The sequence below is a fragment of the Sciurus vulgaris genome (genome assembly GCF_902686455.1).
Source record: "Sciurus vulgaris genome assembly, chromosome: X".
NCBI lineage: Eukaryota > Metazoa > Chordata > Mammalia > Rodentia > Sciuridae > Sciurus > Sciurus vulgaris.
In genome coordinates this window covers 102607197-102633179 of record NC_136471.1, presented here as the reverse complement: position 1 = coordinate 102633179, position 25983 = coordinate 102607197, and the positions used below count along the sequence as shown (strand labels likewise).

The following is a 25983-nucleotide window of genomic DNA, read 5'->3' as shown; positions in this document are numbered from 1 at the left end:
AGCCGTCCCGGCGCAACGAAGGGGCGGGTTCGGGGAGTCGGAACGAGATCGAGCGCGTCACCCCCTCGAGCTGCGGTGGTCGCTCGTGTCCCGCCGGCTCTTTCACTGTCGCCTTGCGCTGCTGCAGCCGCCGCGGCACCATGGCTGTGCTCGCCGTGCTCCTGTCCTTGTTGGTGGCGGGTGAGGAGTCGGGGCGGGCGGGCCGGACGAGCTCCGGGAAGCCCTGCGCCGCGGGGCTCGGGGGTCCCGGGCGGCCGCGGGTGGGCGGCTGCCCGGCGGCTGCCGCAGTGCGGGCAGCTAGGAGCAGCCTCGCCTCAGCCGCCTCTCTCTCTGGGCTCTTCCCCGCGATCCGTTCGTGGCGGTGCGGCCTTATGGGTCGTCAGGACCAGGGCCGGGCTCCGTGGGGGACCCTGAGCCGGCCTCCACCCTCCGCCTTTTTTGAGGAAGGCGCGTCCTCCCGCGGTGCCGCCGACCTCCAATCAGCCCGGCCTCCTCTTCCGGCTCGGGAGGCCTTTCGGAGGACGGGTGCATTTCTCAACGAACTGTTGAACCGCAGCCCTCTGCGAAGAAGGAAAGGCCGATTTCTTAGCTGCCATCGGCTGCTGCCTTTATTGTTGTTGTTGTTGTTGTTTGCATTCGTATAGTGCCTTCGTTGTAGTGCTTGTCATCAATAATGGTGAAAGCTCTTCCTCAGATATGTTTCACGATGCAAAAATTGAGGTGGTGTCGTTGTTCTTCAGTTGTCACAGTTGCCAGTTTTAAGGATTTGGAAACTGGGATGGGAGTCACGTCCTTAGGGTCACATGTCAAATAAATGGTAGCTTTCCGAGTGGAACCTGGGTTTCCAAGGATTGAGCAAGAGGAGTGGAAGTCAGCCAATATTTGGCCTCTCACTTGTGTATCATGTGGTGATGCATTTCATTTGACGGCATCCTTAGAAAAGGGTATCTATCGTCCTCATTTTGCAGAGTGATCAAATCTAAATTATTTAGCACCATACAGGAAGTAAGTAGCAAACCTGGATTTGAACCCAGATCAGCAGGCTCCAAAGCACGGGCCTTTTCCCTAATGTGTTGTGGCACAGGTGAGAATGTGGGCATGATGAGGGCAGAGCCTGGGCATGCAGAGTGCAGGCAACAAGAGTCCAAGTTGAGAACAACTGGGAGGAACTTGCTCTGGGCCCCACTGTGTCTCTTTAAAACCAGTGTGGGGGGGGGGGGTCTGTGTCTGTGCTGTGGGAGGTGCTGGGAGGTCCTGCTTTTGGAGTGCATTTAATTCTGTGGGATATCTAGACCAGTGATGTTCTTGAAATCTACAGCTCTCCTCCATTTCCGGAGGCTCTCAGGGATGTGTGTTGATAATAGTTACATTTATTTTCATGCCTTCAAAGTTTTAGGAGTCTTCGTTTCCCTTTTGAATTTTTTTGTGATACCAGGAATTGAACACAGGAGCATTGTACCACTGAGCTGTGCCCCTAGCCCTTTTTACTTTTTATTTTGAGACAGTCTTGCTAAGTTGCTGAGGCTGGCCTTGAACTTGGTGATCCTCGTGCTTCAGCCTCCTGAGTCTGGGACTACAGGTGTGTGCCACCACACCCAGCTCTTTGTTTCTTTTCTGTTGCTGGCTTTGGAAGGGTCCTTTTGATCTGTCCATTAAGATACATGGTGGCTCAGGCCTCTAATCCCAGGAACTCTGGAGGCTGAGGAGGAGGATTGCCAAACTCAAGGCTAGTCTTAGTGACAAGTAAAACCCTGTCTGAAAATAAAAAATAAACAAACAGGGCTGGGGATATAGCTCAGAGATAGAGTGCCTCTAGGTTCAATCCCCAGTACACCCCCCCCCCACACACACATGCACAAAGAAGATAGTTTGGGTGAATTTTTAATTTTAATTCAGTTTTTGAGATTTAAAAAAAATCTTCCCTTTAATACTGTGCTTTAAACAAAACATCTATTGAAATTCCCTATTTTAATGACATTGTTCTGATTCAGTGAGGTGTAGATTTTTCTGGTTTGGTTATGAGTCTGAGATAAAATAATTGTTTCTGTACATGGTTTGAACATGCTTCCCTTACTAGAATGATCTAGTTGATACAAACCACGATTCTGAACTTCTGCATTGCTGGGTCTTGTCAGGTGAGGTTGAATTATTATTTTCCACAATGACTAAGTGTAATTTAATGGAAAACATCTTCAAGAGCTCCAGCTTCTCTATTTGAGAAAAAAATAGAAATCCTTTAAAACACTGTTACAGAACTAGAGAGACAACTAAGGAACTAGGGTTATAAATATCATGTCCTGAGGAGTATTTGGAAAAAAATTCAGATATTTAATCTTGAGAGGAAAGACCAAGAGTGAAGATGGAGTTATGTGGTCGCTGATAACCAGGAGGACAAAAAGTAAGACCCTTTTTTGTTGTCGATGGATTCCATCCATTCATAGGCCATCATAGCAGGGTATGGTGGGGTTCTTAAGGGAAGGACATGGAACCTCTCACCCAGATTGGGGAGGCCGAGGGAAACTTCCGCAGGGAAAGTGCCTCACAGGGCAAATAGAGGGAAAGGTAGGGTGAAAAGAAAGGATATTTTAAGGGCTAGGGTTATATAGGTGAGCCCTTGTCTAGCATGCATAAGGCCCTGGGTTCCGTCCCCAGCAACACACATACACAGAAAGAAAAGAAAAGGCATTTCACACAGATTAGGCATTTTAGCATAGATTTGTGAAAGGAAAAGAGCAAATAGTTTGCTGGGGCCAGAATGTATAGGGGTTAAATTGGGGAGATCCCAGAAGTAAGGTTGGAGAGGCCCCTGGGGTAGTATGTTTTGGATTTGCCTCAGAGGCTCTGCACAGTTAAGCAGAGGGGTGAACATACAGATTTGTATTTTTAAAAGTGATGAGAAAATTGGGTCAGAGAGTGGCACCTCAGGGGCATAGAGGCAACCAGCTCTAGCAGGCCTGGTGAGGGACATTGAGCGAAAAGGATTTGGGAGATGATCAGCAAAAGCAGGCGATAGAACTTGGTGGTTAAATTAGTCATGGTGCTGCAAAAGCATTTAAAAGTTCCAGCTGTGGTGGCTCACGCCTGTTGTCCCAGCGACTCAGGAGGCTGAGGCAAGAGGATCACAAGTTCGAGGCCAGCCTCAGCAACTTAGGGAGACCCTAAGCAACTTAGTGAAAAAATAAAAAGGGCTGGGGATGAGGTTCAGTGGTTAAGCACCCCTGGGTTTGATCCCTGATACCAAAATTTTTTCTAATTTAAAAAATAAGGGATTTAAAAACAACTGATTCAAGCAACTGAACAGAAGGTGGTATCCTTCTTGGAGCTAAAGGATGCAGGAGAAGCATGTGGAAAGATGGTAGAGTCAGTTTTGAACCTGTCGAGTTTGAAGGGCAGGTGGGACTTAGACGGAAATGTCAACAGACTGCTGAATATATAAGTCTTAAACCGAAGGGAGATCGAGGCTGGAAATAATGGGAGCCGTCAATGCATTTTTGGTGTTTGCAGCCTTAGGAGTAGTTGGGCTCAGCCAGGGAGAACTACGGAGAATAGGAAGGCAGAGGGTCAAGAATGGAGCCCTCGAATCTCCAAAGTGGAATATGCTTGGGGATCCATTTAGATGTTAGGAAAATGTACTAGAACTTAAAAAAAAAAAAAAAAGACTCATCTTTTTGTAAACAGTAATGGTCACCATTATAGAATGTCCCTCAATTTGAGTGTGTCTGATGTTTTCTCACGATTAGATTGGGAAGAATACAGATATCTCAATCTTGTTAACATTTTTTCATTTTTGTGTGCTTTGTAATATACTGCAAAGATAAAACCTATTATTATTATTACTACAGTTCTGAGGATTAAACCCAATGGCCTCAAGCATTCTAAGCAAGTGCTCTGCCATTGCCTCTGTCCCCAGCCCTGTAACCTGTTATTTGAGTACAGTGTACAGTATCCACGTGCATCCACATATATGCAGTTCTTTTTTTTTTTTTTTTTTTTTTTTTTTTTTTTTTTTTTTTTGCAGTGCTGGGGATTGAACCCAGGGCCTTGTGCTTGCAAGGCAAGCACTCTACCAACTGAGCTAAATCCCCAGCCCCACATCCACATATATGTATGGGCTTCTTTCCATCTTTTTTTTTTGTGTGTGATGCTGGGGATTTGAACCCCGGGCCTTGTGCTTGCAAGGCAAGCACTCAACCGGCTGAGCTATATCCCCAGCCCCTCTTTCCATCTTTGTGCTAAAAAGTTTGGTCATCGCTGCTTGAAAGGATGAGAAGAGAAATAGGAGAAGCAACCAAGAGGGGTCGATGGAAAACCAGGGCCCCTGGCTTCATGAAGTTCAAGGAAGGGGATTTTCAAGGAGGGTGTTGCTAATTTCAGATGCTTCAGAAAGTTCAATAAGTTAGGGCTGAACATTGTCTTTGGGATTCGGCGAGCTGCTTCAGTGGTTGGTGGGATCAGAAGCGGTGGCTGGGTGGGAGTGTACACGAGATGAAGTAGAAAGCAGGTCATGGACAACTGTAGTCCTAGGATTCTTCCTTTGAAGGGAGGCAGAGGCTGATAGACTGGTAGGCCCAAAGGAAGGTTTTGGAGTTGTCGTTTGTCATTTTATTTTCAAATGGGAGCACCCTGGGCATGTTTTCGAGAGGGGAACCTTGGTAATTTGAGGTGTGACTGCATTCAGTCACTAACTCAGCAAGTATTTATTGAGGAGCAATTTGTCTCAGCCCTGGGGATACCGTGTGAACAAGACACAAGTCCCTCCTTCAGGGACCTTATTTTCTTCAGGGACATCTTTTTATGCCTACCACCTTGTAGTCGCCTATCTCCTGGTATGTGGTCTGTCTCAGAGTAGTGGCTCAATAAATAGGGAGTGAGTAATTGTGTAGGCGAAGAAGTGAACGTCCTTAAGAAGGACGGCCTGTGTCAGACTGAGGGCCATCCCTGCCCTCGGGTCTGGAGGGAGAGGACGTACAGGTTGGGGCTCGAGCAGATAAATTGGTGGTGAGGAGAGGGATTCCCCCAGTCTTTCTGTGAGACTGGGGACAAGGGTACCTGGTGAGGCTGCGTGATAGCCCAAGAAGTTGAAAGTTAGGAAACGCGTTTCAGTTCTGTCCAAGGAGGAACTTTTCAAAGGACTGGAATTTTGGGACAGTGCACGTGACTTCTGGCAAATACAGTGTCTGTAAATTGAGGTGGGGTCCTCAGCACTGGCGATGTTCAGGTAGAGTGCAGGTGGCTTTCTGCCAGACGTCCCAGAGATGTGACACCTGCACTGAGCAGCAGTTTGGACAAGGTGGCCTTTGTATAGGAGCCTATGTGTGAGGTTTCCATAGACGTTACTCTAACTACAAAGGTGACGCAGAGTTCAATAGTAGGGCTTCTCTGGAGTTGAGTGAGTAGGGCCACATCTGCAAACACAGGTACTCCAGGTCAAAATACGGTTCCTTAAAAGCGAATGGTACTTGGAAAGTGTAGGTCTTGGCTGCCCCATTTTCCTTAGAGTTCAGCAAACCAAGGTGTCTGTTGGTTACAGGTGACCATTCCATTCTGCTGGTTTTTGAGCCGCCTTTGGCTAGAATGATTTGGAAATCCCTGCCCTGGCTGCTGTGCTGAACTGAAATTTAAGTCTTGGTGTTGTGTCAGCACCATCCTGAGGCCCTTTATTTACTGTCAATACCACAACCCCAAAACATTACTGTTGCTTCCAGCTTTATTCCTCTGCCCTGTAAATGGTACTTTCCTTAAGTCCAGGGAAGAACACCAATGCTTTAGTGAAGTCTCATTTTCCTATATGAGGCCAAGATTTGTTTTGGACTTGGAGCTAATCTTTTCGTAAGAACCTAAAAGTTTCCACTAACCACCTGTCCCTGTATAAACTAGACATCGCTGGGCTGATACATAATGGGTGAAGAAGCCGAAAACCTTATCCCGGGCCTTGGAGGGCTTATAAACAATGATCCCTTTATTCTTAGCCTTTGTCTTTAAATCCCAGACACATACCCTGGGACTAGTTGACATGATCATTACAGAATACCTTTCCGCATCCTCCAGATATGTAGGCTGAAAATCCCATTTCCTGGACTCTGTTTCTGAAGTCTGGGTTGTTTTACTTTGTGACTGGTCACAGGCACCCTCTGATCCACAGTTGTCATTCCACTAGGGTTGCCTTAGAGCACGTGATCTAAGAGATAGGAACCTGTTAAAGTCTTACAGTCCCACACTAGAAACTTTAGGCATTTGCGCTTTGTAGAGAGGGTTGGTGGTAGAAATAATTTAGAGATTTCAAGTTTCTTCCTTTACAGTCTGTGCCAGGGATTTGCTTTTTGTTGTTGTTGTTGTTGTTGTTAAATTCTGGAGAAATGAATGCCACTGACTGCTAATCTTTGCCAAATAGCCACATGTGCCTGTTAGGGGCTGTCTCTAGGGAGGCATCTAGATCATCAGGAAAATCCTGTTTTATAGTTGTCCTTTTGTTCCAGCAGAGTATATGAACTTAAATTCTTGTGGGGGGGGGTGGGGGGGGTGGGGGGGTACTGGGGATTGAACCCAGGGCCTTGTGCACACTAGGCAAACGCTCTACTACTGAGCTGTATCCCCAGCCACCCCTCCTTTCTTTTTTGTGTTTTGAGACAGGATCTCACTAAGTTACCCAGGCTGGCCTTAAACTTGCAATCCTCCTGCCCTGGTCTCCCTACTTGCTGAGATTTACAGGCATATGTATGTAGCAGAACTTACATTCTTAAAGTGACGCTTTGAAAAAGAATTTGTTGATGTTTAAGAGTCAGCATTTTTTAATTTGTAATTTAGTATTCCAAGTTGGTGGACAGTGGGGAAACATGTATTACATTTAACAGTTTTCAAGGAGGGTACAAAAGATTTACAGTGCTGATAATTCATTTAATCTGGTTTTTTTTTCCAGGGGTTTTGGGGAACGAGTTCAGTATATTAAGATCACCAGGGTCTGTTGTCTTCCGAAATGGAAATTGGCCTATACCAGGAGAAAGAATCCCAGATGTGGCTGCCTTGTCCATGGGCTTTTCTGTGAAAGAAGTATGTATATATTTTTAAATGTTTGGAATTGCTTCTAAACATATTTTCTTGATTTCTTTTAGGAGACCAATAAGGTAACAAACAAACACAAATACATTCGCTACAGATTACTAAAGTTTTTAAAAACTCATTCGTAGTTGGGGAAATTTTCAATAAGTGCTTCAAGCTTAGTTTCTGAACCCAAATCATAAATCATTAACCATGTAATTATTTAGTCATCATTTAAAAATTCTTTGTATACGAGAGAATGCATTTGTCCTATTTTTTTAGCTTTAAAAGTTTTTTTAAATACATCTTTTTTTTTTTTAGTTGTATGTGGACACAATACCTTTATTTTATTTATTTGGTTTTATGTGGTGCTGAGAATCAAACCCAGTGCCTCACGCGTGCTAGGCAAGTGCTGCACCACTGAGCCACCACCCCAACCCCAATACATCTTTATTTTTGATTGACACATAGTAAATAAATGTAGGTATTCTACTATTAACAGGTCATATCATTTTTGTGTGTGTGTAGGTGATCGATTTGCTATGAGTGATAAAATAGATATGCATGTTGTCTGAGGCTAGGAAAATAATGTGGTGATCATGAAGTCCTACGGCAGCCTGGGACCATGGTCTCTTGGTCTGAAAGTGTTGTCTGTGGTAGTAACTGGCTGCTTACATGATATAGCAGAGGGTTTCTATCCAGTCAGTCCGGGAAATCTGAAGCTCGGGGCTTAGAAGGAAAGAGACGCGTTTTGCCCTCTTATTGTCTCCTCCCCCTTTATGCATTTGGTGATTTTGACGTGGTCCCCAGCTTCAGTCACCTTCTAGATCCTGAGTGTACTTGAGACCAGGAGCTCTGCGTGGGAAGCGCGGAGCCGCCAGCTCTTCGTAGTCTCTGGGCAGCCAGAGTGAACACAATTGTGTGTCGAAGGATGAGATTGGTACCTAAGTTCTTTACAACCTCGATTCATTGTTGTTTTCTTGTGATGCTGGGGACGGCTTCACACATGCTGAGCCAACCCTGCGACCTTAATGTGACTCCAAGTGGCTGTTAAAACTACCTTTAGAAATAATCGTTAGTAAACTAACACGAGTTACTTTCAAGAGTTTTGTTTGTATTTGGTCTGAAGAACATTCTGTAATGACAGTCTTGCTGTATGACTGAGCAAGAGAAAAGCGACGCAGTATGTAAGAGCCCAGAATGCTGTAGGGGGAGAAGCTGTCGTGGCTAGTGAAGAGGAGAAGATTGCACAGTCTGGAATTTAAAAAGTACCTGTGTTGCGTTTACTTGCCAGCTTTTTTTCCACAGCACGTGTGAGACGATTTACTACTAGTCTTTGTTTCAAATCTAGACTTTTAACAAAATGAAGAAGGTAGAGAGCAGCATCCTTGATTCGGAGATTGCAACTGCTGCCTTAAATAAGATGGTTCTGTCCCCGTGAATTTTCCTGGCCAGGGTCATCAGAACCCCTTCATTCTGCTTAGTCGATATCATGGGAGATGGTGTCGCGAGTTGCTGATTAAGCGCCGTTGTATGCTTTTCACCGTTTAGGATCTCTCTTGGCCGGGACTTGCTGTGGGTAACCTGTTCCATCGGCCCAGGGCTACCATTATGGTGATGGTGAAGGGAGTGGACACACTGGCCCTGCCTCCAGCCAGCGTCATTTCCTACCCTCTGGAGAATGTGAGTGCTTCTTATCCTACAATGAAGAGTCGCACTTTTTTGTGGGGCGTGGCGGGGGCAGTGCTGGGGATGGAACCCAGGACCTCATGCATGCTAGACAAGTGCTCTGTCGCCAAGCTACTCCCCAGCCCAAAGGAATATACTTTTTTTTTTGATGGTGCTGGGGATCGAACCCAGGGCCTTGTGCTTGCAAGGCAGGCGCTCTACCAACTGAGCTATCTTCCCCAGCCCAGAATACACTTTAATTTTCCCTTGCTCGCGAACATTATGAATTAAATTCTTTTCTTCTCTTCCTTTTTTTTTTTTTTCTTATTAAGCAGGTTTTATTTAAAGGTATTAAAACAGGCTTCTCCCAGGAGGGAGAAGGTGGTCATGGGTGATGTTGTAGAGTCCCAAGAAGTGAGCGTGCCCTGCAACGCCTATAGATTAGGGTTATGAATTAAATTCTGAACACACTTTTTTCATCTTTCTTTGATGTACAATTTCATTAAAACAATCTCTTTTGGAATTCTTTTGAGAGCACAGTTTCTTTAAAAAGATACGTGGTAGTTGTAAATTTATTGAAACTTGGCCATTCTCCGTGGATGAGAATACGAGATCGAGAAGTCGCCCTGCTCAGGATGGCCAGAGGCTTGAAAAGAAGTGCCACTAAAAGAGAGCCACTTGAGGGTGTGTCATTCCAGCATCCTCTTGGGCATTGTCTTGTCACCTTGCCTTCAGAACTTTCCCTCGGGGTGAGACCAAGCCTGTTGCTGGCTCACTCATTCCTTCACTGGCCTTTCAGGCCATGTTGGTGAGCTGAGCTGATGAGAAAGGCCCTCTTTCCATGCAGGCACACAGACGTGCTGGGTAAAACGTCACAAAACCTCTTCACAAGCACAACTGCCCTGGAAAGCAAGAAAGGGGCACACACAGGCCCGGACAGGAGTAGAAACTCTGAGGCCCCGGGGGTGAGCAGGAGCCGACACTGAAAGGGTGTTTCCTGCAGGAGGCGAGGAACCTTAAAATGCTGGCCACTCGTTCTGAGAAAAGGTGACTAAGAAAACCCCAGCTGCCCTGGGGTGCTGCAGAGGAGCTAGCTTACTGCCCTGGCTATGGGACCCAAAGACTCCCCTGAGAGAAATCAGAACGGGGGTAGAGAGGTTCCTTCCAAATTCACATGACCCGCCCCGTAGGGACACCTCCACAGCCCGGCCTCCTTTGGTAAAAAATGGAGGGTGTGAACGTGGGGAGTACGTAGCGTGTGCGAGGCCTTGCGTTCCCTGCCCAGCATGGGGAGGGTAAATAGGTGAAGGTAAGTCACAAGGTACCGAAAGGAAAAGACAAATGCCAGGAGAAATCAGCAGGGGTAACGGCACCTCATCTTCCTAGATCAGTCTGCACGACATTTGCAAATATGTCTATTAAAATTGTGCAAGAGTTGAAGGAAGGAATAGAAACTGTAAGACATTTTTGTTTCTTTTGCGGTGCTGGGGATTGAACCCAGGGCCTTGCGCTTGCAAGGCAAGCACTCACCCAACTGAGCTATATCCCCAGCCCATCAGACATTTTTGATCTGTGGTATGTTTGTTGATATTCTAAATATTTCATAATTTAGATTGGGATGAGTTATTTAGAAATGTTCTTCATTTCCAACTGTATGGGTTCTTTTTTAATAATATCTAATTTTAAAAATGCCACTGCACTGTAAGACGGTGGTCTGTGCAATGCTGATTTTCTGGGAATTTGTATTTCGGGCTTTTCCGTGGCCTCTTTCCAAGCATGTGTGGCTTGCTTACAAAAAAACAAGCACGTACCAGACCACAAGGCAAATCTGAGCAAACAGCAAAGACTCAGGATCATATTGACCACCCTCTCTGACCACAATGCAGTTAAATCTGAAAAGAATACCTTAAAAATGTACTTGGATCAACTTGCCCCTATTCCATCTACCATCTCTCCTGCCCAGCCTTTGGTAGTAACTACCCTTCTACTTTCTACTTCTGTGAGTTCAACTTTATTTCGAATTCACATATAAGTGAGATCATGCCGTATGTTTTCTTCTGTGCCAGGCTTATTTCATTTAACATAGTGTGCTCAAGGTTCTTCCACGTCACAAATAACAGGATGCTCCTGCTTTTGAAGGTTGAATAGTATTGCTCTGTATATATAGGCCACCTTTTTTTTTCCAGTGCTGGAGATCAAACGCAAGGTCCCTTGCATACTAGGCAAGTGGTCTACCATTGAGCGACACCCCAGCCCTACCCCAATTTCTTTATTCGTTTTCTGACTCTGATTTCATATCATAGCTATAGAGACTAATACTACAATGAACATGGAGTGTAGAAATCTCTTCGGAATGCTGATTTCAACTTCTTGGGATATATGGCCAGAAATAGAATTGCTAGCTCATGCTTCAGTGGTCGGATGCACAAAGTAGAGACTGTAATAAATAATAATGCATTGTGGGTTTTTGTGGGGGGAGAGGTACTACGGATTGAACCCAGAGATGTTCTACCACTGAGCTACATCCCCAGTCCCTTTTCTTTTTTATTTTGAGAGAGGCTCTAACTCAGTTGCCCAGGCTGACCTCAAACTTACAATCTTCCTGCCTCAGCCTCCCAAGCAGCTGAGATTACAGGCGTGTGCCACCGTGCCTGACTGCATTGTGTATTTTCAAATTGCTAAAAGAGTAGGTCTTAAATGTTTTCACCACACACACATACACACAAAAAGTGTATGAGGTGATGGGCGTGTTAATTAGCCTAAGTAAACTATTCCACCTTGTAAACATACTTCAAAATATCACATTATACCCCATAATTATATACAACTATTATTTGAAGAATAAAATAAGTATTTGGAAACGATAAAAACAAGCAAAAGATGGGACACCGCAGACTTAAAGCACACAGAACATCCAGAGGCCAAAGCCAAAACAGCACCTAGGTGTAGTGAAACCGAAGAATCATCAAGGAAGTGAGAAATCTTACGAGCTACCAGAGAGGAAAGACATTGTCATCACCAAGGAGCAAGAGTAGAATGAGAGCAGATTTCTCATCATTGCCACTGTGGGCCAGAAGAGCAAGAGAGGAGAAACAGTGATTTCTTAGGATGGGGCTGGGCCGAGACTATTAGGGAGAGTGTCACAGGAACGAAACCCCACGGAGCCAGGGAAAATTCTGTTGCGACCGCTGAAGATGGAAGGAGGACGAGGTTCCATTTGGTGACGTGGGAGAGCTACATCCTTGTTTTCTAGCATGGACAGTAAACAGATAATGTCTGCACTTGAAAAATCAAGATGTCATCGTATGAGCATCTTATTTAAAGAAGGTGGCATAAACAAAAGGATTTGAAAGTGAGCGAGTGCCTCGGAGGAATGGGAAATGAGGGCTGAAGTAGACTTATTTTTCATAAAATCTTATAGAACTATTTGTCTCTTTCAACCCCATGCATATATAACTCTTGAAAATTAATTTACTTCAAAAAGTCAAGAAGAAAGACAGCTGGAATAGATGCACTCCCAAATAATTCATGGGTTAAAGAGGAAATCACTGTAGAAGTTTCCAAATTATTTAGAACTGAATAATAATGTTCCTTATATTTAAAAATTGTGGGCTTCTGCTGAATAGCTAAAGTGGTAAGGAATTTATTTATTTATTTATTTTGTATTTCAGATTGAATCAGGGGTGCTTTACCACTGAGCTACATACACAGCCCTTTTTTAATTTTTTATTTTGAGACAGGGTCTTGCTAAGCTGCTGAGGGCCTTGCTAAATTGCTTAGGCTGGCTTCGAACTTGCGATCCTCCTGCCTTAGCCTCCCAAGCCTCTGGGATTACAGGCGTGCACCATCATGCCCAGCAATAAAAGGGAAATTTATAGCTTAAGATGCACATACTACACAATTTAAGTTATCTAAGATTGGGAATGAATAAACTAAAGAAACCAAAAAGTTTCATAGTAAACGCAAGTAAAGTGGAAGGAAGCAAACAATAAAGATCAAGAGGCAGAACATTTTTGCCAGGAGTCTTAGTGTAGTTTATTATGTGATTTCTGTGAAAGTCATCATAGAGTTCCTTTCAAATAAATATATGAAAAATCAAAATGCCATCGCAAGATTTTTATTAGCATATAATCCAAAACTAAACATTTTAAAAGAGACTAGTCTCACTTTACGTGAGAAGCTGTGAAAAAGAGCTCATTTTCGTGCTTGACCCTGATTGGCTGCTCGTAATACTTCTCCCGGCAGAAGATGGGGAGTGAAAGAAACAGAAGGCTCCGATGGCAAACCCCACAAAAATCTTAAAAGCAGAATGTCTTAGAACTCCACTTAATGAAGCTTCCACTCGATGAGCTAGCTGTTGTCATTAGAATTGCAAGTCCTACGGATCCAGAAATTCCTGGACAAACACACCTTTCCTTAGAATGCGGTGGCAGGAAACAGCCTGTTTTCAGTAGCTGGGCTTTCCGCTGGGTGAGCTTAGTGGTCTACATAATTATTTCTTTTCTGTCACAGTCTGGCAGTCATCTGATGCATTCACTTCTTCCATATGATTGCTAGGGACATGTTAGCATTAACCTTCAATTTCCCTGACCCAAGGGCCATTTCACTAAGGGAAATGAGGCTGGGAAGTTGGTCCCTTGCTTGCGTATTCCCTGCAAAACCTGCGGAGGTAACTGTGTCATCCCAAAAGGACAGCACTTGTGGTGACTCGGGGCTGGTCACAGTGTGCTTTTGCAAGTGTGAATGCTCTTCCCCCGCTGCAGTTACTCATGGACTCATCTTAAGAGAATTTGGGGACGAGTTAGTATGCATCTTGAGTAAGAGAAAAATTGATTTCATTTCACAGAAGCATAAAATTGATAAGCTTAATTTTGATGCTGGGATTTCATCAGTGAGATTTATATAATCACATTGATTTCTGCCTGCCTGTACCACATTAGCATTAATTTGATCCTTATAAACATGAACTTGTAAGTCATAAAGGGAACTACTGGAGGAAAAAAAATCACTAAGAAACCTCCCTTAAAACAAAAACACTGCTGTACTGCTTATTGCAATAAAGTAATATCGGGAATAACATAATTTTTTGAGGGGGAAATTACTGCAGTTTATTTTTTAAAACAATGTAGAACAAAACAAACTTAGGGACATAGGAGTTTGGTTACCTCTGAGGGTGGAGGTGAGTGCTTCCAGGGCACAGATGATGTTCCACATCCCGATCTGGATGGGTCACATAAATGCATACATTTGTATAAACCATTATTGAGCTGCTACCCAAGGATTTGTGCACTATATCGTTTGCATGTTATATATATATATTTTTTTTGAAAATGTAACGTGCACATAGTTCTTTTTATTATTAACATTAGCATACATAAAAATTAAAAATATTTACACTTAAAAACACCTTCATAATTATTAACATAGTCTTACTAAAATTAAAAGTGACAACGTACTGTTATCTATATTTTTATACCAGATTACAGAGTGAAGAAAGCAACAAAAAATAATCACTAAAATTCTACTGTGGATCAGGATGAAATGTCTCCAACATTAACTCAGACTTTCCTAATAAATGCAACAAGGAGGGTAGATTGCATGTTATATTTTAATAAAAATTCCAGTAAATAAGTAGGTCTTACCAGAACTGGTTGTTTCCATCTACTAAAATCATCGTATATTCCTAAGATAAAAGCCTTAAAATTCTTGGAGTATACTTTATACTTCATCTGAGAATCTTCAGTCTATCTGAAGATGAACTCTGGTTCTTTTTTTTAAATATATACATATTTTTAGTTATAGGTGGACACAATACCTTTATTTGATTTTTATGTGGTGCTGAGGATGGAACCCAGGACCCCACATGTGCTAGGCGAGAATGCTACCACTGAGCCACAACCCTGGCCCCTGAACCCTAAATCTTATTAACCATTTTTCAAATTTCTAAATGAAAAGTGAGGTCTAATTTTTTCAACTGAATTCAGTACCTCTGATTCCTCAAACCTCTTACATGCAAGTGAATACTCTATAGTGGAAGGCACATTCATTATAGCATGTTTAATCCATATGAAACCAAATGTCTTACTGCTTAGAATATGTGAAAGACCACCAGAAAATGGTTTGTGCTACACAGTGTCCTGTCCTTTATGTTTGAGCTGTATCTCATCTAGTCACATTGGGAAATAAACAACTCACTAGGAGGCAGTTTAATCATCTACAGCCTCAAAAGGACTCTTTGTGTTTGTCTTTCAAATTTCCATAAAAAATACTGGTGCCACCCAGGCTTGGTGGCACATGTCTAATCCCAGCAATTCAGGAGGCTGAGGCAGGAGGATCACAAGTTAGAGACCAAACTCAGCAACTTAGCGAGACCCTGCTGCAGAAGAAGAATTAAAAAGGGCTAGGGATATAGCTCAGTGGAACAGTGCTCCTGGTTTTAATCCCTGGTACCAAAACAAAAACAAAACGGTGTGTCCCCACCTCTTAAGGCTTCTTTCTTAATACCATCTGAATGACTTTTCTTCCCACTTTCATTCAGAAAATAACCATGGTCTTATTCTTAAATTGCAGGCAGTTCCTTTCAGTCTTGACAGCGTTGCAAATTCCATTCACTCCTTGTTTTCTGAAGAAACTCCTGTAGTTTTGCAGTTGGCTCCTAGTGAGGAAGTAAGTGCTGAAGTTTTTATTTAAGATGCTTAAAAAAGAAAAAAAAGGCTTTCTATAACTTAATGAAAATTTAAAACTAACGTTATGAAAAATACCGTCAGACCTCCCTATGTTGGGACGCACTGGTAGGCCGTGAGTGACTTCCAGTCTGGGATTCTTCTTGCAGAGAGTGTACATGGTGGGGAAGGCAAACTCGGTGTTTGAAGACCTCTCGGTCACGTTGCGGCAGCTCCGAAATCGCCTGTTTCAAGAAAATTCCGTTCTCAGTTCACTTCCCCTCAATTCTCTGAGTAGGAACAATGAAGTAAGTAGTGCACTTGCTGAACGAAGAAATAAAGTCACTATTAACTTCCCATTCCTTACATTATCTGAAATGTTAGAAATTTTAGAAAACAAAAAATCGTGCAGCTTTACTGCTGGAATAAATTGTTTTTTTCTATTGGTGCAATATTCTTTTTTTTTTTTTTTTTAAGCGGGGGGGGGGTGTGATCCTGGGGAGTGAACCCAGAGGTGCTTAACCACTGAGCCACATCCCCAACCCTTTTTTGTATTTTATTTAGAGACGGATCTCACTGAGTTGTTTAGGGCCACGCTAAATTGCTGAGGCTGGCCTCGAACTGGCAGTCCTCTTGCCTCAGCCTCCCAAGTTGCCAAGATTAGAGGCGTGCACCTCCACACCTGGCTCGTTTCGTAACTCTCTTAATCTCATGAGTAAACTGATCCTTTTTTTTTTTCTCTCCCTTTTAAAGAAGAATTTCTTTTTTTTTTTATTGTAAACAAATGGGATACATGTTGTTTCTCTGTTTGTACATGGAGTAGAGGCATACCATTTGTGTAATCATAAATTTACATAGGCCAATGTTGTTTGATTCATTCTGTTATTTTTTTCCCTTCCCCCCACCCCTCCCACCCCTCTTTTCCCTCTATACAGTCCCTCCTTCCTCCATTCTTGCCCCCCTCCCTAACCCTAACTCTAACCCTAACACTAACCGATCCTTTTGTTGTGGGGCACAACTTAAGAACAGACCGATCACCACTGAGAAGTCCAAATTTGAGAGTCTTTATTAAGCCGGCCGGCTGACTGTCTCACACAATGCCCCAAAAAATGGCTATTGGGAGAACAGCCCCAACCATAGAGTTGTAGGGGTTCTTATACCAAAAATCACATCAATCATAAGTGTCTGTTTCTGTGATTCAGAATTACAAACTAACATCATGAGATCATCGACAGAGGGGGAAGTGGGTCAAAATGACCCTTACCTAGGTACAAACTAAAGAATGGTTGCTAACATCCACACAATTACTGTTCACATGGGACATTGTTTAAGAGCAATAGGAATCAAAAGAGAGCAATTCTTTACTACATAGGAGTTGCCATTGTATGTTATTAAACATGTCACACCAAGTAACTGATGATGGGCACAGAGGCGGGGTGTTCCCATGGGAGAAGCTTATTTCCTACATAACATGGGGTCTCAGAGCAAAATGGAGTCTGTTTAGTCATTTCCCTTAGAGTCTGGCCTGTAACATTCTCATGGAGCCAGATGTGTCAGCCCATCACACTGTGTGTGAGTTGAGCTGTAGTGAGTATTATAGTCTAGTACCAGGGTTTTCCCCTGTTAGTCCAGACAAGCCAGAAATCACAGTAGCTCCTGTGGCAAGTGGAGCTGCACAGGCCTGGTAACGTGGGAGCCGTCATTCGTGGCTACTGCTGACGTGCTGCCACATTTTTCTCATTCATTCTGGACACTACGGTGGCGGGAGCACCCCTGCCTCTGACTCCTGTCCCACAGCTTCACCACCTGCTCACATGCCCTTGTCACCCCCTGGCATCCCACCTTTGGGACAGCCTCCCCATTTATGTACTTTGGATGACCAGAACCACCGTCTTTCCTTCTCCAGGGTGGAGTGTGTTCAAGGGAAGTGAGCAGACTGGTTGGGGCAGGTATCCTGATGCCCTGGGGAAAGTCCACAGTGGCATTTCGATGCCACGTCATGGTTCTGTCAGAACCGTAGCTGTCGAGTGGCTCACTGTGTCACGGGGCGGCCACCGCCTTCGTGTTAGGAAGCAGGCTCTGCGCGCAGTGTCCCCTGGCGCTCTGGTGGAGCGGGGCCTTAGACATGCTGGGTAAGCGTCTGCCCCGAGCTACACCTCAGCCCTGGGCGTGCGTTTTCAGCGGCAGTGAGCCTACCAAAGGGAGGGAGCTTATATGCATTTACTTATGTGATTGGTATTCGTCCTAGCCTGTATTTTACTTGATAAATGGTAAATGTAGATCTAATGCGTATTTAAAATGATGTTCATTGTGGGGTTTTGTTTGGTCTCGGAAGGTCGACCTGCTGTTCCTTTCTGAACTGCAAGTGCTACACGATATCTCCAGTTTGGTGAGTAGGCTGCTTGAAGTTTTCAGTTCCATGTATTCTGCCTTCCATAAAATCCTTGACCAAGAGTGACGCCAGTTGAAAAGCTTGATTACCTGTGCCCTAAACCAGGCATGGCGGTGCACAGCTGCAGCCCCCCCAGGAGCGGAGACAGGAGAATCTCAAGTTCTAGGCCAGCCTGGGCAACTTAGTAAGATCCTGTCTCAAAAACTAAAAAGGACCAGTGGTGTAGCTCAGTACTGGTACACTTGCCTAACAGGTGTGCAGCTTTGGATTCAGTCCCCAGGACTGCAAAGTAAAAGAAAGGTGTGTCCTGGATCCAAGAGCCCATGAAAATTGAGAAAATAGTAATGGCGCTAGGAATTCTGAACCCAGCTCATGCTGGCATCAGATCATTTTGCATTTCTCCTTTTAGGGGAGACAGTTTATCTTCCACGAACGCAGGCCTAGGCGTCAGAACACCCTGGCTGTCGGTCTAACTTGGGCATTGATTTCCTGTCAGCCATCAAGACATAATTTGTACTTCTGTAGCTTTGTGTGGAAAACAAGAAGTAACCGTTTGGACTAATAATACTGTCAACCAAGTTGAGAAGGAATAAATCTGCGTGAAAGGTCCTTTCTGTGAATGAGTTCTAAAAACACATCCTTGTGACTGAAGTAGAAATTCTGGCCCGTTTGGTAGCTTCGGAAGTTGTTTCTTAGACGTTTTTGTCAGCCAGCGCTGGGTGAGAAGTCTGGAAGTTCAGTGCGAGGGACCCGGAAGGTGGTGTGGGAGGTGTGCAGGAAGTAGACGCTGGTGGCTTATGAACTCCTGGGGTCAGACTGGCCCAACCAGCTGTTGTGTCATGTGCTTCCCCATAACTGAGTTTTGTAAACTAAGCAGTTGTATCTAAAAAAGAAGTTTGTGTGCAGCGCTGGGGTTGACTCCAGTGTCTTACGGGCGCTAGGCAAGTGCTCTGCCACCGAGCTGTGTCCTCAACCCTTTTTTATTTTTTATTTGAGACCAGGTCTCATGAAGTTCCCAGGCTGACCTAAACTCGCAATCCTCCTGCCTCAGCCTCTGCTGTAGCTGAGTTATAGGCATATGCCACTGCACCCGGTGGAAAACTAAGCAATTTTGATAAGAGCTTTTATCAAATATTCGAGGAGTTCAGTAACTGTTCCCCAAAATGAGACTTGTGTGGGATTTATCAGAAACTCCCATTTAAACCAGTTCCCCATTACCACCATTGTAGATTGTGTGCTGTGGCACGGGTGTGGTACTGGGGTAGCCGAGTCTGTTTAGGCATACAACTCGAATTGGCTGGTTTCCACCTTACTTTATCTGTCACCTCTTTTTGTGTGTCTCCTAAGCTGTCTCGTCATAAGCACCTAGCCAAGGATCATTCTCCTGACTTATATTCCCTGGAGCTGGCAGGTTTGGATGAAATCGGGAAACACTATGGGGAAGACTCGGAACAGTTCAGAGATGCTTCCAGAATCCTTGTTGATGCTCTGCAGAAGGTAAACGTCAGTGTGGTATGAGAAGTTGGAATGCGCCATTTCACTCTTTGCCTCTTAATGGAAAAAGTCTGCTTTGCGAGAGCACTTTTCGGGGGGCGTTGTTTGTGGGGTTTGTGGTGCTAGGGATCCATGTGAGATGCTGTTGATGGAAGTCTTCCTGGACTGCTTGGAGGGCCTTCTAATTATAGTGGCCAAGAACAAAGTAGTGTCCAAGGTGATGCTGGGCTACCTCTTTCTAATGCTGACAGGGGCAGTATTAGGAAACGATTGATAACTACAGCATGATACATATTTTTTATTCTGCTGAAATATATATAACTTAAAACACAAGATAGTAACTGTGTTCAAGTGTATGTACACTTCAGTGGCATACGTGTTCTGCAGCCAGGACCACCTCTCATAAAACTTTCTCATCTTTGCCATCTGAAACTTTGTAACCATTAAACACTATAAGATAATGAACTAGAGCACCTAGCACAGTAGCTGACGTGTAGTAAATGCATAATAAATGCCACTTCTCTTCTGCCCTCCAAGTTACTCACCTGTAACTCTTCGGTGAGGCTTCCTATGTAAATCTTTGTAGACGTTTGTGATTAATCATAGACTACTTAGGAACATTTCTTCATTTCCCTTTCCTACTTCCCTTCCCCCAGTTGATATGCCAACAAGTTCAGTCTCTTAAAGTAATTTTATTTGGAGCATTTGAATATATATTAAAGCTCAACACTTTTCTGAATATTTCAACATAATCAAAATCTTCAGTCTTGCCTATTTTAAGACACAGCATATATCATGATCTAATAGGTAAGAATATGTTGTGGAACAGAAGCTTTACAGTTCATTTAAATAAGTATGTATTTGACTTGTCACAAAAATCCCAAACCCTTTTTGAGACAAGGTCTCCCTCAGTTGCTAAGGCTGGCCTCCAACTTGCAGTCCTCCTACCTCAGCCTCCCGAGTCACTGGGATTAGAGGCATGTACCACCACCCCTGGCTTGATATATATTTTAAAACAACTGTGGCACATGATCAGTATCTACCCACGGGCTCCACATCTGGAGATTCAACCAAGGTTAGAACTATTTAGGGGGGGACAAGTGCATCTGTGCTGAATGGTACAGACTTCTTTCCCTTGTCATTACTCCTAAACGACACACTCTAATAAGTATCGACATACCACTGACACTGCGTGAGGGATTGTAAATAACCTAAAGATGATTTACGCCTCTAATCCCAGCAGCTCGGGAGGCTGAGGCAGGTGGATCACGGGTTCAAAGCCAGCCTCAGCAACTTAATGAGGCCCTGTCTCAAAACATAAAAAGGGCTGGATGTGGTTCAGTGGTTAAGTGCCCCGGGATTCAATCCCCAGGACAAAAAGAAAGTATCCGGGAGAATGTGCGTAGGTTCTATGCGAATACTGCACCACTTTATGTAAGGGACTTGAGGAGCTGCAGATTTGGGCATCCAAGGGGGATCCTGGAACCAGTCCCCCATGGATGCCAAGGGACAACTGTGCCATTTAAGTGACAAAAATTTTTGTCACTTAAATAAAAATGAAGACCAAAAGTATTTGAGATTCATAATAATGTTAACAACTTCCTTTCAGTTTGCAGACGACATGTACAATCTTTATGGTGGGAACGCAGTGGTTGAGTTAGTGACTGTCAAATCGTTTGACACATCCCTTATGAGGAAGACAAGAACCATCCTTGAGGCAAAAGAAGAGGTGAGCACGTTTTCTTTAAAAAAATTAAATCCTCTATCACCAATAGCTGACATAAATGAGCAGTCCGTAAATGTGAAAAACAATTTCGGTTACAACGAAATTTAGGTTTACTGTTCACAAAGGTATGTGAGTTAGCCAGTTAGCTCAGTTCTTTGGGGTTGCCATCAGATAACGTAAGGATTTGAGTTGGGGATAAAAGTAAATCTGTCAAAGCCAGTAGGAGAGTTTGAATGTTGGTATGTGCAAGGAGACATCACGAGTTTCCGTGAGGGAATGGTGTGGCGCTCTCAGCTGATGAACTCTGCTTTTTTAGGAAGAACACTGTCTTCCCAGTATGGTCTCTTATTTCTGGAATCCTCTGTGTATAAGTCTTTATAATTTTGATTTCCTGCCACAGTTATTTGGCATGGATCTAGCTTTTAAGCATTTAGAGAGTCAGAGGCCAGGTTGCTGTGGTAAAACGTGTGTGTGTATCTGTCTTGGACGTATATACAGCTTCAGGAAATTCAGGGGTGAGAAAGAGTGGTATAGGGAGTCTAGAACGTCATGGAGCCAAGAACATCGTTTACAGTTGGCCTCGCCACTTACTGTAGTCAGATCCCCAGTCACTTCTACACACTCCCCTTCAGACCCACTCACTCAGTTGTCACGATGGCAGCGTGAGACCTGGAGGAAGAAGGCTGAAGCTAATGCCTGCTAGAGACAGCCCGGAGAGACCGGCTTCAGATTGTTCTCCTTCCAGATCGAACTGGGATGGAAAGACCTCTGTTTAAGACAGCACAGCAGGCTAGACAGATACCCACCACCGCCGCCGGTTTCTACTATAAAGCCTCCACAAGCACTGGATTGTTGGGAGAAATCCTAGTTCTTGGCTGGCAGCAGTGAATGTCTCAAGTGTGTAAACCTGCAGAGAGGAGCATTCCACTCTGGCCACCTAGGAATGTAAACAACTGCCCCAAGTTGACCTAGTGTTACCAAGGGAACCTGTATAGGGGCCTGGTGGTCTGATACCCCGTGGCACATTGTGATTGGGCAGGAAACCTATAAGATGTATAGCTGTTCCCGCAGTAAACGAGTTTGCAGGCTGCTCTCCACAGGCCTGCTTCCACCCAACTCCCAGAGTCTGGGACTTGACTCTGCGGCCCTTACCTGCGCCTGAGCTAGCCTGGCACCCCTACACTGGATAAAAAAATAAAAAGCCTTTTTTTAAGTGTGTAGCTCAGCTCTCAAAAGGTAAAGGAAATTTTTACAGGTAAGCAAAGAAGCAGTCCAAACTAAGGACCTTTGCCAGGTGGGGACCCTCCTGGGGAGGGGTTGAGCATTGACCTCCCTATGCGACTGGGGACCTTAAAAGAGCTGGGCCCTCCTGAGGGGAGACTAGTGGACATGCTGCCTACCTGCAAAGGCCCCTGAGCTCTGGGTCAGTGTAAGTGCTGGGAGTAGGGATGCTCAGGACAACAGGGCCCCCCTCCTCCGAGTCTGGGCCTCAAATTTGTATTAGCTGCAACTGTGGGAAGCCCTGGCCGAGAACCGAACAGAAAACCTGGTCCCAGGCTGGTGAAGCCTCCACCACACCCAGCTGAAGTCAACGGCAAACCTCTGGCAGGACACACAGCTACACTGTGCAGGGCACAGTGGAGGGTAACCTTCGCAGGTAGCATCCCTACAGGGGACTCAGAAAGTCGTAATCCATGGGCAGAGCTGATGTACCATGAGCACAGGAGCAAGTAGCCAAATCAGACCCCAAGGACTTCAGATAATAGCACATGAGGATAAGCCACAGGATATGTTCAAACGGAAATGGGAGCTGAACCGGAAAGCACAGCCTTTATTTCAACACAGATTTGAATTGAATGGGAAAACTCTCAAGTAGTGGAGTCTTTCAGCACTGCCACCTTAGGCCTGCTGATTTTACCCCAAGTGATGGCACAGAGAAGCCATCTTGAAGTAGGCCCCAGTTGGTTTTTGGAGTTGGACCAGTCACTCGTGAAGAGCTGAATCATTTGTCTCCTCTGACGTGCTGGGTTGCATTTATGAATCAGCTCCTTTAATGCATGACTTGGGTTTTGGGGGCAAGTAGCCTCTCAAATTACCGTCTGTGTCATTAGGGGCAAGAATGAGGTGATGGCAGGTTGGCTTTGCCTACAAGGCTGTTAGCACTTTATGCAAGCAGGCTAAAGCCTTCGGGTTTCTTGTTCGTTAAACTCTAAGAGACCCAAAGGAACCCTTTGCCATGGGCAGTGGTCTGGGACATCCCTGGGCTTATCGTTTCATCTGGCTCCTGCCTGTCGTCCTGTTCCTCTCCCCTGCGGCCAGCGTCTGGCCTGCTTCACAGAGAGAAAGGCCTCACCTGGGCTTGCTTTCTAGGGCGATGACGGAGCTGGTGTGACGTTAGGTTGCAGCTCTGTGTGTCCTGAAGACCATTGAAGTGGACCCTCAAAATGGGTGCGAAGCCCATTCTATCCAATGTAAATCAAAGAGGCCTCGTCTGGGAGGTTCTCTGCCTCGACTCTGAGCTCCCGCAGGTAAACACACGGTCATGGCCCCATCGTCCTCCAGTTGAAGTCCCATCTTCTGTTAGCTGAAGGGGACAGCTAAGCGTTCAGGGAATTGTTCACCAAGTGCCCACATGTGCCAGGGGCTGGGGTCGTAGGAACAAGCAGAACTCGGTGACACCCTCTTCCCCATCCTCTGCCGGGCGCCCTGCCCTCCTTCTGTCCCCTCACTGTGCTGCCACACCGCAGTTTGTCTCCCTGCTTTTCGGCTGGCCCTTCCCAAATCCACCTCTCCACAGCCTCGTCCAGGCCATCTTTTCTAAAGAAAAACCTGGTCATGTGAGTCCTTCCTGCCTGAGCCTTGCCGGTGGCTTCTCACTCCCGAAGGCGCAAGTCCGGATGTGCCGTAAGCTTCCCTGCTTCCAGCTTCATCTCTTGCTATTGTGCTACCTTTTATTTTTTATACTTATTTTATTTGTGCAGTGCTGGGGGTCCAACCCAGGGCTGGTGCCTGATAGGAAAACACTCTACCACTGAGCTGCGTCCCCAGCCCTGGCCTCCTTTTTGAATTCTTCAGCCAGAATGAATGAGGTTTCCCAGATGATGCCTTCGCCTGGGCCTGAAGTCAGTCCCCACCCTCCCGCGCCACCTCCCAAGGCCTGGCAGATTGAAGATGTAGTTGAAAATCATGTGTTTCCCTCTTTTAAAAAATTTAAGGGGGGCTGGGGATGTAGCTCAGTTGGCAGAGTGCTTGCCTCGCAAGCACAAGGCCCTGGGTTCGATCCCCAGCACCGCAAAAAAAAATAAATAAATTTAAAGAGCTCATATGTACATAAGCATGTAACATATTTAATATTATCTGAAGAATAAAAATGCTTAATACTTGTTCCTCTGCAGGTCTACCATCTTATCCCTCTACCCTCCTCCACCCAGGGTAATTGCAGTCCTGAAAACGTTAACCATTTCCTTGCTTTTCTTTACAGTTTGACTGCATATGTCTTTATCCTTAAAACAGTGTTTGGTTTTGCCTGTATTTAAATTTTGTATAAATGGAATCTTGCCTCATTAAAGTCACAGACTTATGAATGGAGCTGTAATCGAGTCCCTTTACTGCTGTGTAGTCCACTGTACGGACATGGCCACCATTACCCAGTCTGTGGTTGATATTCCTGCATGTGTCTGGTACACATGTGGACTCACCGGATCATAGGCTACGCTTGCCTTATACTACATTGGCTATCGCCGAATTTTCTCAAGCAGTTGGGCCAGTTTTTACTTCCACCAGCAGTGCAAGCGTCTTCTTGACGGCTCCCCTTCCTGGTTCCTCTGAGTATAAGTAGCTCTTATACCACTGGGAATAAGTGCTTGCCAGACGGTGAATCACAGACACTGCATTAGGATCATTTTATCTTAAAACTCTTGATTTTCTGTTTCCTTCTTTTCTTCATTGTAGAAATCAACAACTCCCTATAACCTTGCATATAAATATAATTTTGAGTATTCGGTGGTTTTCAACATGGTACTTTGGATAATGATCGCCTTGGCCTTGGCTGTGATTATCACCTCTTACAACATTTGGAACATGGATCCCGGATATGATAGCATCATTTATAGGATGACAAACCAGAAGATACGAATGGACTGAGCTTTCCTTTCTCCAGACTTAGACAAGGGGTTTGGAAGTTAGTCATTTTATTAAAATATATCTTTTAGTGTGGTTTAAAGTAGATAGTATACTTTATTAAAAAAGAAAAACAGCAAACTTTGTTCTCTATTTCGTGTGTGCCTGTGATGTTCTTTTAGAGTGACTTATAGTGTTGATGTGAATCAGATGATGTAATAGATTCCATAATATGCTTGAATATTATGATATAGCCATTTAATAATTAATTTCATTCCATTTAATAAATTTGGAAATATGCACTGAGAGACATGTAAAACACTTAGAGTAGCTCATGTTATTTATGTTGGAAAAAATGCACTGAATCTTATTAGAGCAACTTTCGAATGCTTAATTTCCTTGCATAGGATAGATGAAAATTACACTTGGGCTCTTATATGCTATGAACCATTTGTAAATGTCTTCATTTGATGTAAATATCTCTGAAACAAGAGCAAAGGTTTTTAACTTAAAGCAGCCCTAAAATATTGGATGTGCTTATACAATCGCTCAGTTTTGGAACTGATGGACGGGGTAGCTGTTTGTTTAACCTGTTCTGCAAGTCAGGCGATCCGCATGGTCTTGTAGGGGTATTAAAAATACTACATTGCTACAAGAAGAGACACGTGGAGTACAGATGCTTGGAATTACTTACTAAAAAACAGATCTTTGGGGGACATCTTGAGGCATGAATAGAAAATATTTTTATTTCAGCAACTCTCCCCCTGTGAATCTACTATGGTTTGTGGTACAACTTCATTCTGCAGGATATTAAGTGAAGTGGATGATTTCTACTTTCATGTGGAAGTGGACCAATGTCTATAAAGAGTGACAAATAAAGTTAATGA

The 25983-nt window shown here is 44.4% G+C and overlaps 1 protein-coding gene across 2 annotated transcripts; it reads left to right on the top strand.

Annotated features, from left to right (window-relative positions):
• On the top strand, positions 1–25398 carry ATP6AP2 (ATPase H+ transporting accessory protein 2). 2 transcript variants are annotated; one of them, XM_079122932.1, is made up of 9 exons: positions 1–180; positions 6917–7047; positions 8587–8718; positions 15274–15369; positions 15536–15673; positions 17701–17754; positions 19105–19254; positions 20861–20980; positions 21610–21904. In XM_079122932.1, exons 1-9 carry the CDS (start codon positions 141–143, stop codon positions 21751–21753), a joined length of 1005 nt encoding a protein of 334 aa, XP_078979058.1. In that variant the 5' UTR covers positions 1–140; the 3' UTR covers positions 21754–21904. The 2 variants fall into 2 exon arrangements, with proteins under 2 accessions (XP_078979058.1, XP_078979057.1); XM_079122931.1 differs by lacking the exon at positions 21610–21904 and adding an exon at positions 24929–25398 and having other exon boundaries at positions 4–180.
• Positions 25399–25983: the final 585 nt, after the last annotated feature.

Coding starts and splice junctions, on each gene's coding strand:
- ATP6AP2 (XM_079122931.1), top strand. CDS start 141: ATGGCTGTGCTCGCCGTGCTCCTGTCCTTGTTGGTGGCGG. Junction 7,048..8,586: donor TGGGCTTTTCTGTGAAAGAA/GTATGTATATAT, acceptor TTCACCGTTTAG/GATCTCTCTTGGCCGGGACT. Junction 15,674..17,700: donor CTCTGAGTAGGAACAATGAA/GTAAGTAGTGCA, acceptor TGGTCTCGGAAG/GTCGACCTGCTGTTCCTTTC.